Source organism: Ictalurus furcatus, chromosome 29 (assembly GCF_023375685.1).
Source record: "Ictalurus furcatus strain D&B chromosome 29, Billie_1.0, whole genome shotgun sequence".
NCBI lineage: Eukaryota > Metazoa > Chordata > Actinopteri > Siluriformes > Ictaluridae > Ictalurus > Ictalurus furcatus.
The window spans coordinates 3306064-3320342 of record NC_071283.1 but is presented as its reverse complement, the minus strand read 5'-3'; the positions used below and the strand labels follow the sequence as shown (position 1 = coordinate 3320342).

General features: G+C 47.0%; 1 protein-coding gene across 1 annotated transcript in view; it reads left to right on the top strand.

Annotated features, from left to right (window-relative positions):
• The window catches only part of tll1 (tolloid-like 1), a 31764-nt gene that overhangs the window by 7559 nt on the left and 9926 nt on the right, over positions 1-14279 (top strand). The window contains exons 3-13 of the mRNA XM_053619218.1: positions 2967-3077; positions 4545-4625; positions 5217-5393; positions 5971-6088; positions 10613-10791; positions 10904-11009; positions 11098-11222; positions 11919-12034; positions 12149-12251; positions 12451-12567; positions 12810-12955. Coding sequence (XP_053475193.1) covers positions 2967-3077; positions 4545-4625; positions 5217-5393; positions 5971-6088; positions 10613-10791; positions 10904-11009; positions 11098-11222; positions 11919-12034; positions 12149-12251; positions 12451-12567; positions 12810-12955 — 1379 coding nt within the window. The remainder of the gene's footprint in view (positions 1-2966; positions 3078-4544; positions 4626-5216; positions 5394-5970; positions 6089-10612; positions 10792-10903; positions 11010-11097; positions 11223-11918; positions 12035-12148; positions 12252-12450; positions 12568-12809; positions 12956-14279) is intronic.

Genomic DNA, 14279 nt, shown 5'->3' with positions numbered 1-14279 from the left:
ACGGACAGGGGGGGGCAAATATTTGTGGCACCGTGCCAGCTGGTTTGTCTTTGCGATAAGTCGGACCTGACATGCGAACACAGGACGTAGGCTGCGTGCGCGAGCGCGCATCGAGGGCAGAAGGGAAACTCGTCCGCGGAGTCACCTTCTGTTAAACAGGATTTTCCAGGAGCACTCCGGCCTGACAGCCGGCTTCCGAAAATTCGCCGAATATTCCCGAGTCAGCGCTTCGGCCCGTCTCCGACTGTTTGCTTTGGAGCGGAAAAGCGTGAATCAGCAGCGTGCACACTTCCTCCCAGAATGCATTTCACCAATTAAGCAATTACGGCTTTCGAACACGAAGCGACGCGTGAAAGGACCTGTCCGATCTGTCCGATCTGTCCGACCGACAGCTGCTCAGCTCACAGAAGTACAGAGAGTGAGAGAGAGTCTCAGGGAAGATGTTGTGTCGTCCTCATACAAGTTTTATTACAGTTTAGGGTCATTTCAGCGTCGACTAAAGACGAGTCTCTGAGCATCACATGATTGGAATCAGGTTGGATTTCTCCTCAGCAATGTTCTGAAGTTTCACGATATACTTTCCTTTAGCATAACCTTCCAGGACGTCTTCAGGAGTCGGACTTTAATGTCGTGTTCTTTTTTTTTTTTTTTTTTTTTTTTCCGCCAGGATTATTCAAGCGTTCGTGTCTGTTCTTCCACACAATTCCAGACCTCTAAGGACTTGCTGTTGGCGTTTACCCAGAATGCTCTGCGTCACTTCGCTCTCGCTCACGTCCCTCAGAGGTCTTTAGTCATACATCAGTTAGAGAAACCCGTCCTCGGCGTATCCCCCCGATACGCATTTACATAACCGCTGACGTGTTTACAGGAACGCGTCGCTCAGAGTTCTCCGTCCCAAAGCGCAGAAGACGCGGACGGGGTTTTCTGCCGCGCGTGCGTGCGTGCGTGCGTGCGCGTGCGTGTGCGGCGTGCCGTGCCATGCCGTTCTCCTTCCCGTCGCTGCTTTCGTCTGTAATACACGCTGCTGCGTTTGGAGAGAGATAAACATATCATCTAAGGACAGAGCTCTCATGGATTAAACCAGCTGTCTGACCCTAAATAACACACACACACACACACACACACACATACACACACAGGTTAAGATCATACCCGAACACCTTATTTTCACTGTCGGTTATTTGTACAGTTTTATACTTCATGATAATAAATCAAAGGAGAATTTATATGAAAAATACGCCGTGTTTAACCTCATTCGAACGGAGCGTAATCTCGTATTTTTTTCAGATTAAAACTCTCGGATTAAAATGACCCAACCCCATCCGACATCATAACTCCATTTCATTCTAGTGCAGATTTCACAAAATACTCCGAAGCACCCCCCCCAAGCACCCCCCCACCGCCTCCACCTCCCCTCCAATCCCAAATCCCAGATCACATGTCAGAGATCTTTCTCGTCTCGTTGCGCTGTACAGACAGGACGTCCATTCGGTTTCACTTCTATCAGCGCATATTGTAACATGGGGCTTTTCGACGTAGTCTTCGCGCTATAAAGTTCATTAACGCTCCAGATACTAGATTAAAAACCAAACTTTGTGCTTGAGCCCTGCTGTGCACGGTTTAGCGTTAATGGGCGTGTTGTACAAACATTACACGAACACAACCGTGCCGCGTTCTCGTCGTCAGAACGGTGTCGACTCCAACGCTGACTCCGAATCGATTCTTCAGTACGAAGTAGACACACAGCTCTCTTTCGTCCTTGATGTTATTAGATATGACTTTTTTTTTTTTTTTTAACCTACCGCTGGGCAAGTACTAATTAAAACCAGCACAAAATCTTCTCGTCCCAGACACCCGGGGCTACCGCTTCATCCACCCCGACGGACTCGGTTCAGTTCGCCTCGCACAAGCAGTGTTCTCGCGGCCAGCTGTTACCTCAGCGTTTTTCCCAGAGGCTGTTTCAGCATTTCTGCCCAATCCCTTTATACAGGTCGTATGGATTCATGCATTCTTTATTCGTCTATAGATCGCTCGGACCTCGTAACATCGATAGGTCACCGACGTCGCTGTCAGCGTAGAGCGTACGTCAACAATCCACAGCACAAGTGAAAGTAGCATTAAGGTACGTCACTTAGTGCAGAGCAGTGACACGAAGGCGGAATCCTCCGACATGACCTTCCAGCAGCGCGCACACACAAAGACGAGAGCTATACTTAGGTTTTGGTCCCAAGAGACAAAGAGCGCTGATACCCAGCAAATACGGAGTGCCGTTAAGAGACTGGGGAAGGGTATTGTACGAGAGCAGAGAATGAAGAATGCACACACACACACACATACGGGTGTGTGAACCCATTTCAATTTCATTGGAACATCCAGTCTTGCATTGTGTTTTTTTGTTTTGTTTTGTTTTTGTTAAGCATCAAGGTTAAGTACGTCTTTGTCTCATTATGTTCTCTATCATAGCCATCTCTACGGTCTCCTCGGCGACAGGCGTCTAAATTAAGAACGTCGTACGACGCGCCGGGCGCGACTGAGAATAAGCTAGGGCACGGCGCAGCGGGAATTCGAGTCGGGAAGGAAATCGGGATCATTCTTGGAAAGTAAATGGCTCGAACGTGACGCAACTTTGAGTAATTCTTCGCTCCGAAACGACACGACCGCTAGTTCTTTCTTTCCTCCAGGAATAGTTTCAGCGGGAAAAAGCTAATTAGGATCCCGCTCCCGCAGTCAGACTCGCGATGTCATCGGCGTCTGAGCGGACCGTTGCGCCTCGGCGCTGTTGTTGTTTTGTAATATGTGTGTTTTAAATCAGAGGTTGCGGTGAGACAACGCTGACGTTCCGGAGAGCGTGTGGAAATGCGACGAAGAGTGCGTTCGTGTCTTTACTAACGATGTGTGTTGTAACATATGTCTGTTTTTTTCTTTCTTTCTGTCTCATTCGCTTTCCCCGGACCCGTCCGCTCCAGCGGTCTTCTGGGGAGACATCGCCTTGGACGAGGAGGATCTGAAAATGTTTCAGGTCGACAGGACGATAGACCTCGCTCGGCACCGGCACGCGAGGCAAGGCCACACGTCGGGTAAGGTTCACGCTGTCCCGAGCGCTAGCGTATGACATAACGCCGCCGTTCAGCTTTCGGAAGAAGGACAGAAATATACGCGCCGCAGCCCTCTGTAGGTCCTGCTGTGTAACCCGAGTGTGGTTTTTATTTATTCATTTACATATTTACCTGTTAACAGTTTGTCCTGCTTCCACTGAACCTTAGGTCTTAATCTCATATAGCACCGAGAGTACCGCTAGCATGAGCCGTTCCATAAGTATTTCTATTCATCACCATTTTAATCCTGAATACGAGAGACAGCGAGAGAGTCCGAAGCGATGGGGATTTTGAGCGTTTGTGTATTTTAGACTCGTACGTACTCACGGGGTAGGATATACTGAGCTGGGAGACAGCACGAAGGATACGAAGGGATTAGCGCGCTTGAGTAAGATGATATTTAGTTGATTACAGGTTCGGAGGAGTTGATATCGGTGGAGTTTTAAAGCCCCGGGTGATTAGACTTGATAAATGCCACTGTCTCGTCTCTGGAGCAGCATCAGCAAACCATCTGGGTGTGCGTACGTGCGAGTTTGGTGTGTGTGTGTGTGTGTGTGTGTGTGTGTTTAAAGAGCAAGAGAGAGGAAAGTGTGTGTGTGTGTGTGTGTCATTGCGTTTGAGTTTTGTCTGGAATAATATCCTCCCTCTAGTTCTTCATGATTTATCCGAGCACATCAATGGCTATTGTGTTGTAGGATGATCCTTGACAGATTAAGCCTAGGCCGTAATCCTTAGCATCAGGACAACGTCTGGTTTCTGTTTAACGCGTCCCGAGGGTCGGGAGGATCCACGTGATCCAAACGGACACGCTGACGACATGTTCATATAATACAGAGAAGACATTAATGCGTGCAGCTACGTTAGTGCCTAAGTGTATAGGGGCGTGTGTGTGTATGTGTGTCTGTGTGTATGTGTATATGTGTGTATGCATGCGCATATCCCTAACCTCAGCCTTTTCCTGAGCCTCCGACTCGGCCGGTTTTGTTTGTTCCTGATTTTCCTGTCCACTTTGACATTCCAGAGAGAGAGAGAGAGAGCATTAGAGAGTGAGAGAGGGTTACAGAAAGAGAGGGAAAGACCAGATCAAGAGTGTGTGTGTGTGTGTGTGTGTGTGTACCGTACACGAGAGAGGAAAGACGGGGAGAATGAATAAGTGGGTTAGAAAAACGGAATAAGTGATGATGGAGTGATGACAATGGAGGCCTTATAAGAGAAGTAAAAAAGTAAAGATTGAAGTGAGGTGGGAAAACAGTAAAGATGACACACACACACACACACACACACACACACACACACACACAAACTCTGTGGAATTTCACACCTTTCCTGTCACGCTCGGGCAGGAAGAGATGCCTTCATAACGCCGATCTAACAGCCGTAATGACGTCACATCTATAATGCGCTGAATCACGATTCCACGAGGTCATAACGCCGGCGTTTGCGTTTCAGGTGGCGCAGAAGAGCACGACTCCACCAGAAAGCGAGGGCAGTTATACCTCCTGCTAGAGAGAATACGACGACTGGGTCTCGGTAAGTTCGCTCTCACGCATGTCCACGCCTCTGCCTCGCTCGCCCTCTCTCTCTCTCTCTCTCTCTCTCTCTCTCTCTCTCTCTTCCGTGTGAGCGTATTTAAAGTTCGAGGTGTTTTATTTTAATATCCGCTGATCCCTTCATCACTTCATAGCCGGCTACCGTGGCGTTTCGACACGGAGAATCCGACACGAAGACTTCGCTAGCACGGAGGAAGCGCCGTAGGAAGCAGGACAGGTTATCGACTCGTGCTCGCTCTAGGCTACCGCGTGAATGTGTGCATATTAGCGCAGAACGAATATAAACGCATTATTTCAAACGAACAGTCGTTCATCCTTAGTAACTGCCTGGTCAGGGTCGCAGTGGTTTAGATCAGGCCGCTAGAACCGGAGCGAAGTAGCCGAGGTTGAGGAACTCTCAGAACTCTCATGCTGACAGTGCTGCCGCTTCTACGTACAGGGGATAGCGCTAGGGTTCGTGTTACATTTAAGGAAGTTTAGCCTGCCTACTAAGGTTTAAAAGCTAATCCAGAATTGCGACGTGTTTGCAGCATATGTAATGTTTGCACACGCGTTCACTTTCTTCGTGCAGAACCATCTAAGAACACAAGTAAGGAGGAGAGCTCGCGAGCTGGCTCAGTGGGCAGTGGGGAGAGAGAGAGAAGGGCGAGAGCGGGTAAATCTCGCGTCCCACGAGCCGCCACTTCCAGAGCAGAGCGAATCTGGCCCGGAGGTGTCATCCCTTACATTATAGGAGGCAACTTCACCGGTGAGTAACGTGTACAGTGTGTGTGTGTGTGTGTGTGTGTGTGTGTGGGTGCCTTCAGCCAATCAGAGCGAGCAGTCTGTAAGCAGGAAGACATGTGATTAAAGGTCTCCGAAATGGCTAAGTGTTTTTGTCTTTGTTTTTGTTTTTGTCATTCATAATATGTAAGCGTCATCAGGACAAATTTTTATCTTTTTGATGTTCACTTATACCACACACAGAGCTGTTCTCAAATCTGATTGGTTACTCAGAAGGTTAATAAGCGTACATAATCATTATCATGATATTATATATAAATATTTATATATGTGTGTGTAAAAAAAAAAAATGTACCGCAGTATACAGCGCTACGTTGCATTTATTTTCCACTGTTTGTGTGTATGTGAAATGTGTGTGTTCTGAAACTGTGTGAGTGTGTGTGTGTGTGTGTGTGTGTGTTCATGCGGGCATGCATGGAGGTGTCTATGCTTGTTAGGTTTGGGTGTTTAATACTTATATGAGAAAAGATGAAACACTGTATGCGTGGTGCTATATTTCATATATGTGTGTGTGTGTGTGTGTGTGTGTGTGTGTTTCTCAGGCAGTCAAAGAGCGATGTTTAAGCAGGCCATGAGACACTGGGAGAAACAGACCTGCGTGACCTTCGTTGAGAAAACAGACGAAGAGAGCTACATCGTCTTCACGTACCGGCCGTGCGGGTGAGACCTCGCGTACGAGCGTGCGCCGAATCATTAGGTCATAGGGTGCAACGTAACACAGTACAACACTTTATAACGCCTAAGGCGACCGGACACAAGCGACTCATTTGATGAACGCGTTCCAGCGGGACTCATTTCAAAGGTTCGGCCCTCCAGACGATTTGCAGTCGACACGGTCCGACGGTTCGACCGGCTTTCGCGTCATTAGTAAATGACGCCATTGTTTGGATTGGGGCTGAAACACACAGCCGATTTAGAAGCATAGAAAGAAAAGAGCAGACAGATAGATAGAGAGAGAGAGAGAGGTTGAAAGAGAAGGGGGCATGCTCTGATGTAAAATGTACAGTATATAGGTTTGGGATAATTGGATACTCACTTGTTTGGTATTCGTTCAGGTAATAACTCAAATGTTAGATTTGCCACGGTTTGAAAAAAACAAACCTCTCTTACTCATTCACCTCTCATTGTTATGTGGGCATCCTGTAGTGTGTGTGTTTTGAAAACGAAGCAGTGCGTGTATGTGTGTGTGTATGAGCGTGTCAGAGGAGACGACTTTACTACAGTCAGCTCACTTTTCCTTCCTGCCTCGTTACCACGCCGAGCAGGCCGGCCATTGTTCTGTGGAATGGCATCTAACGAGCCGGCGTGATAATGAGAGAGAGGGAGAGAGGGGAAAAAAAAAAAATAAACGAGAGACGGGAGTTAGACGAGCAGCACTAAATCAATATCTGTCCATCACGGCATCACGGCTACTACGATACGGTAAGCTAATATACTCACCGAGCACTTTAATGGGAACACTTGTAGCCCGGCGCATTCATGCTCATTCAATTATCCAGTCAGCCAATCACGTAGGAGCAGCGCCGAGCAATGCATGAAATCCTGCAGATACAAGAGCGTCATCAGAATGGGTGGGGTGGGGTGGGGTCTCAGTGGTTGTTTGCACAAGTTCATCAAAACTGACCAATTTTAATTGGAAAATCGAAAACAAATAGGTCTGGTCTTTTTTTTTTCTCCCCAATTTGCACCTATATAGTTTCAGTGAACATGAAATCCTCCTTGGCAACTAGCATTCAGAAAATGTCTTATCGTTGCCATATTTGTGCGATAAAGTGTTTTGGAATGAGAAAACACCTCAAACTGGGAGTTGCCTGAAAAAAAAAAAAAAAAAAAAGTGGCGGAAATACAAAAATAATTTAGGAACTTGCCAAAGCTCATAGGCTTCAGAGAGCGCAAAGAGAAGAAAGAAGGATGCAGCAAAACGTTACAGAATGTTATTTACAGACAGCATGGCTGTTAGAATAATCCGGTGTCAATCACACGCGCACCTGTTCATGTAAACACATCTACACCGCACTTCTGTGCACGTTTGCTGTCGCGTAATATTGCAGCGTGTACGAAGGATTGGTCGTGAATAGCGCCAGTGAGCTCTCCTTGCATCTGTGTTTGGGTTTCAGGGGTTCATAGTTCTTTGTTCGTCATGATGAGGTACTTTAGCTTGAGCTTGTGTTGCGAGAGCAAGTGTGTGTGTGTGTGTGTGTGTGTGTGTGTGTGCACGCATGCTGCGCTGCGCTATCATTGGCAATGAAATAAGGGCTTTAGGTGTTCTAATCCACAATATAAATAGAGTCCTGACTGAGATTACGACTGTGTGTATGCGTGTGTGTCCTAGCCATGCATAAGTACTGACTTTCAAGGTTTCACTCTATTGCTTGAGCTTTGACTTTACTATGCTGACCCTTCTCTGTAATATTATGCAGTATGGTGTTGAGTGTCTCTTTCTACATAATCCATAGTACCATGCTCATTGAACTGCCATTCATTCCCAAGAGTGGAAACACCACAGTGTAAGAGAATAGCAGAATCCAGCGTGGGGCTGAATTTAAAATAAAAAACCCAAAAAAACTTATTTGTATAGTTTATTTTGGGAAAAACCCATGACTTGGAGACCCGGGTGCTGTGAAGCCTAAAACAAGACGAGAGACAGAACAAGAAACATAGAAACGGCCAAGTAGCGCAGGGCCAAGGGTAGAAATCAGACGTAGGCTGAGCCAGACAGTAGAAAAGGAGCAAGGTCTTGAAGACTGAGGCTAACAGGGGAAGTAACAGGTCATGTAAGCAACAGTGGGGAGGGAACAGGACCTGTGAAGAGCACTGAGAAGTAAACAGGACTTGTGAGCAATGCTGAGGAGGGAACAGGACCTGTGAGCAACATCGAGGGGGAGGAAATAGGATCTTCGGCCAACATTGTGGCGAAAACAGGACCTTTGAGGAACATTTGGAGAGAGAACAGGACCTGAGAACAACATTGTGGGTAGAACCGGACCTTTGAGGAACATTGGGGGAGGGAATAGGACCTTTGTCCGACACTGTGGCGGAAACAGGGCCTTTGAGGAACATTGGGAGAGAGAACAGGACCTGGGACCAACATTGTTGTGAGAACAGGACCTTTGAGGAACATTGGGGGAGGGAACAGGACCTGTGAGCAACAATGAGAAGGAATGAAGGTTAGTTAGTGACACTGGGAAGGGAACAGGACCTGTGAGCAATACAGGGAAGGGAACAGGACCTGTGAGTAACACTTGTAAGGAAGCAGCCATGTGAGCAGAGCTGGTGAAGGAGCAGGACCTGTGAGCAACAGTAGGAAGGAAACAGGACCTGTTAGGAACACTGGGACATCTGATGAAAAGGTTAATAGAAATGATCTGGTGAAGAAATTGAGACAACCGACAGCCCGACTCTGGGGCAAGATCAGAGGCTGCAACTGAGACAATGGAAGGAATAGAGCCTGACACGGAGAGTAGGGAAGGTTCCCAGCCTGTATCTACCACTGGGGGAGTCTCATGGGCTGGGCTTGACCCTAGAAAAGGCTCGATGCAAGGAGCTGGGTTAGATTTAGCTGATATGGGCAGGGGAACCGTCAGGGGCTCATAATCAAAGACTGAGGTTGAAAGAGAAGTGGAGACAAAGACCCATTCAAGGACAGGGGCAGAAAGGAAAGAAGGAGCAGAAGCAAGGTTGGGGAACAAGCTAGGACAGTGACTTTAACCTTTATCATAAGCCGCGTTTCCACCGCAGGAACTTTCCCCGGGAACTACGGACTTTTTAAGGTACTCGGTGTGTTTCCACCGCAAGGACCAGGGTCTAAATTAAGTTCCGGGTAAAATATTTAGCCCTCGGAAAGTCCCTACTTGGGAGTTGGTCAACGTTCAGGAACTTTGGGGGTTGGTACTTGGGCGCTGAACAAGTCTGTTGTACAGTAACGTACGGTAACAGTTGTTTATTGCGATTCGAATCAACACAATGAGAGACAGACACAATGACAGAGGAACTGCAACATAATCACTATGCTGGGTCTGCAGGGCGTTCTGAATGTAGCACCGGTTCAACATGGAGCACTCCACAAGAGACTCTACATGACCTACCTTTAATAACATGTCTCGAGCTTTCGAATGGGTTCCTCAGCCAGCCTGGATTCACTTCAGAGCAGGGTTCTCAGACTCACAGTCGGGGACAGAACAGCCACTGCAACGGACGACAGTGACTGAGACACACGAGCACCCAAAGCTGCTTGAGATAATAGGAAATTACTTGGAAAACTTAAAAACCCAATAACTAGGAACTAGAACAGGATTCCAAGGTAATACGACTCTGGATTGCATAAGAATATGCAAGACTCTGCCAAGACAAATGGAAAACAAAGCATTACACAGTATATACTGACCTGGACTGTAAGGTCAATACTGACCTGGAGGTGACTGTCACGAACAGTTATGGGACACCAAGTGAAATGTTCTGCAGAATCATTTATTTATTTATTTATTTATTTGTTTACATGACAAAGCTGTGAGCATGGTTCTCAGGAGTCTTCACAGAAACAGTGCTGATTATAGTAATCAGCTTTGTGGGCTTGTACTACCAAACTATAATTACAGCATCGCCAAGACATCCAAATTACGCACAAGGTGCCAAATACCGTAACACTCTTAATACTGGGTTATGAACTGATTAGCCGTGTTGGCACACACAGACACGCGTTTATGCCCGTACACGTACACATTACGTAAATATAATATACTGTTACAGGGTGTGACAGCTCTCTATAAGCACTAACAGTAACTACGCCAACTGTCAAGTACGATAACTCATGTGTGGGTGTGTGTGTGTGTGTGTGTGTTTTTAATGTACTGAATGTGTGAAATGTGTGGTTCTATCATTGATTATTTTCCTCTAATAGTGTCCCGCCCAAGTGTTTTAATCCTTACTTAATACACGCTGCCACAATATATTACCCCACTGGCCTATATATCCGGCAGATTTAAATAAATTGAACTCAAGCTATCCAAATAACCAAAATGCCGTTCTATTTTAATGTTTCTATTTAAAAATCGGAAGCCTCAAAAAGCGTTATTTCCGCGTGAAGCCGGCGGCTGAGTCCGCGGGAAGTCCACATCTGAAGGATTTGAAGGCGACACTTGAATGAATGAATTCATTCATTATGTATTATCCATTCTCGTATCGCAGATGCTGTTCCTACGTGGGTCGTCGTGGTAACGGCCCTCAGGCCATCTCCATTGGGAAAAACTGCGACAAGTTTGGCATCGTGGTTCACGAGCTGGGTCACGTGATCGGATTCTGGCACGAGCACACGAGGCCCGATCGCGACGATCACGTGACCATCATCCGGGACAACATTCAGCCCGGTATGGCATTACCCACGTGTTATTTATTTCATGTCTGAATGAAGAGGACGGCATAATTCCATAACCTTGTCTCGGTGTGTGTGTGTGTGTGTGTGTGTGTGATCATGTGCAGGTCAGGAATATAACTTTCTAAAGATGGAGCCCGGCGAGGTGAACTCTCTCGGCGAGCCGTACGACTTCGACAGCATCATGCATTACGCCAGAAACACTTTCTCCAGGTGAGACATGGAGTATACGCACTTAGGAAAACGTAGCTCTCGGCATCGCGCTCCGCTCCGAACACTCGGTCTTCTCTCGGTCTTTCAGGGGAATGTTTTTGGACACCATCCTCCCTTCTCGTGACGAGAACGGCGTCCGGCCTGCGATCGGCCAGAGAACCAGGCTCAGCAAAGGAGACATTTCACAAGCCAAGAAACTCTACAGGTGTCCAGGTAATCTACCGCGAGTGTGTGTGTGTGTGTGTGTGTGTGTGTGTGTGTGGTTTCATTCTTCATTATATTCACTAACAAAGCAGCTGATTTGTAAATGTTCTCGGTCCATGTCCCTTCATGACTGGTGCATTGTCTGAGGTGACTAATCACTGTATAAAAGTCTCTCTCTCTCTCTCTCTCTGATTAATTTAATGATGAGTGAACACTCAGTTAGGCATTCCTCTTACCCTCTCGGCCCGATCGCGGACCGCGACGCTAAACGGTCCAGTTCAAACCCGTGCTTTAATTAAGATGATGTCATTCAAGCCTGAGAGTACACACATGTGCTCACTATTATTTTCAGCACCGGCAGGCATTTTACGGAGATGCAGCGGGTCGATTTTTCTGGTGTAAAGGCACTTCCGCAGATCTTCGGTGGCTAATTAAGCAGGAGGAAAAAAGAGCTCGACGGTTGGCCGAGGTTAAGAGCAAATCTGGCTCGTCTCAGAGGCGACGTCCGATTCCCTAACGCTACCGGCGCCTGAAGGTTCCGTGTATTCTCTGCGCTGAAACAAGCTCCTTACGTGTAACAATAAATCACCGGGCGCTTCTTAAGGAACGTTACGATATCAGGGTCACGTTTCAGTGTACTGTGAGGCATAATATCGTCTAAATCGAATCATGGTTCACTATCCCCCCCCCCCCGTTCTCTACCAGCTTGCGGCGAGACTTTGCAGGACTCGGCGGGAAACTTTTCGTCTCCCGGTTACCCGAACGGATACCCTTCGTACACGCACTGCGTCTGGAGGATCTCTGTCACACCCGGGGAGAAGGTAACGCACAGCCCTGCGACGGAAAAAAACCCAAAACAAACGTTTTTGTAACGGTTCCGTAACGTCTGTAACCGTTCATGATCCTCATTTATTTATTTATTTATTTATTTCCAGATAGTGCTCAACTTCACCACCATGGACCTCTACAAGAGCAGTCTGTGCTGGTACGACTACATCGAGGTGCGGGACGGGTATTGGAGGAAAGCCCCTCTTCTTGGTACACACACACACACACACACACACACACACACACACACACACACACACACAGAATAATGTGTACTAAGCAGGAGAAATCCAGTAACTGGATGAATAATTCGAGTGTTCTCAGAGGTCTTTGTCTCTTATTGTTTCTAAAATGTGAATGTTTCTCTGTGTGTGTGTGTGTGTGTATGTGTGTGTGTGTGTGCGTGCAGGTCGTTTTTGCGGCGATAAGATTCCCGAAACGCTGATCTCCACGGACAGCCGGATGTGGATCGAGTTTCGCAGCAGCAGTAACTGGGTGGGAAAAGGCTTCTCCGCCGTGTACGAAGGTGAGGTGCACGTTTTGCAGCGTGCGATTGATTTTTTTCACTCCGTCACTTTTTACTCGACAAAGTAAAAACGAGGAAATACGAGAATCCGAGCGCGTGTTCAGCGTTCGTGGCTCCAGCTCAGCTTGTTCGAAACGGGGAAAAAAAGGTGCACGTGTTAAATAAAGCTGCTTTTTTATTTAAAAAAAAAGAGCGTATTTATTTATTTAAACGTAAAACGTCTCTCTCTCTCTCCCCTGTAGCGGTTTGTGGCGGGGACGTCAATAAAGACTCCGGACAGATTCAGTCTCCAAACTACCCAGACGACTACAGGCCGTCTAAGGAGTGCGTGTGGCGGATCAGCGTGTCTGAGGGCTACAGCGTGGGTCTCAGCTTTCAGGCCTTCGAGGTACAAAGACGGATGTTAATGTTGTTTTTGTTCCGCGCTGACCGCGTGAGGAACAGGTCACCCGGGGAGGGCGTGGCATTTTAGGGACAGGGCAGGGTCACGTGTCCTGACACGAAGTGGAGTTACTGTCAATAACAGCGTGACCTTTTAATTCAATTCATAAGAATGACACGGAATGATTTATCAAATAATGATTTGATGTAAACTCGAAACTCTCCATCTTTTTACATTAGTTTCATCTTCCTCTCTCCTCCTACTCTCTCTCTCTCTCTCTCTTTCTCTCTCTTTCTCTCTCCTGCTACTCTCTCTATCTCTCTTTCTTTCTCTCTCTCTTTCTCTCTCTCGCTCTCTCCTGCTACTCTCCCTCTCTTTCTTTCTCTCTCTCTCTCCTCCTGCTCTCTCTCTCTCTCTCTCCTCCTACTCTCTCTATCTCTCTTTCTTTCTCTCTCTCTCTCCTCCTGCTCTCTCTCTCTCTCTCTCTCCTCCTACTCTCTCTATCTCTCTTTCTTTCTCTCTCTCTCTCTCCTGTTACTCTCTCTCTCTCTCTCTTTCTCTCTCTCTCTCTCTCTCTCCTCCTACTCTCTCTATCTCTCTTTCTTTCTCTCTCCCTCTCTCCTGTTACTCTCTCTCTCTCTCTCTTTCTCTCTCTCTCTCTCTCTCCTCCTGCTCTCTCTCTCTCTCTCTCCTCCTACTCTCTCTATCTCTCTTTCTTTCTCTCTCTCTCTCTCCTGTTACTCTCTCTCTCTCTCTCTTTCTCTCTCTCTCTCTCTCTCTCCCCTGCTACTCTCTCTCTCTCTCTTTTTCTCTGTCTCTAATCAGATTAGGATTGTGCCTAGCCACTACAGTACAGTCAGATGTCCATGTGTGTGTGTTTGTGTGTGTGTTTGTGTGTCTGATCTGTGTGTGTGTGTGTGTGTGTGTGTGTATGATCAGTGTGTGAGTGTGTCTGTGTGTGTGTGTGTGTGTGTGTGTGATCACTGTGTGAGTGTGTGTGTGTGTGTGTGTGTCTATGTGATCAGTGTGTTTGTGTGTGTGTATGTGTCATGACAAGCATAGGAATATCCAACAGTTTTGACTTTTTGGTGACATTTGTATATTTATATATATATGTGTATGTGTGTGTGTGTATGTGTGTGTGCGTGTGTGTGTGTGTGTGTGTGTGGAATGTTTGGAGTTGTATAGTTGTGGCCCTCTTGGGTCTGTAGGCCGTAGCGGACTGTTAAAAAGCTTTGAAAGTAAAAGGAAGCGTTCTCCTTTTTATTCACGACTGTTTAGGAATGCGTGTGTGTGTGTGTGTGTGTGTGTGTGTGTGTGTGTGTTAGTG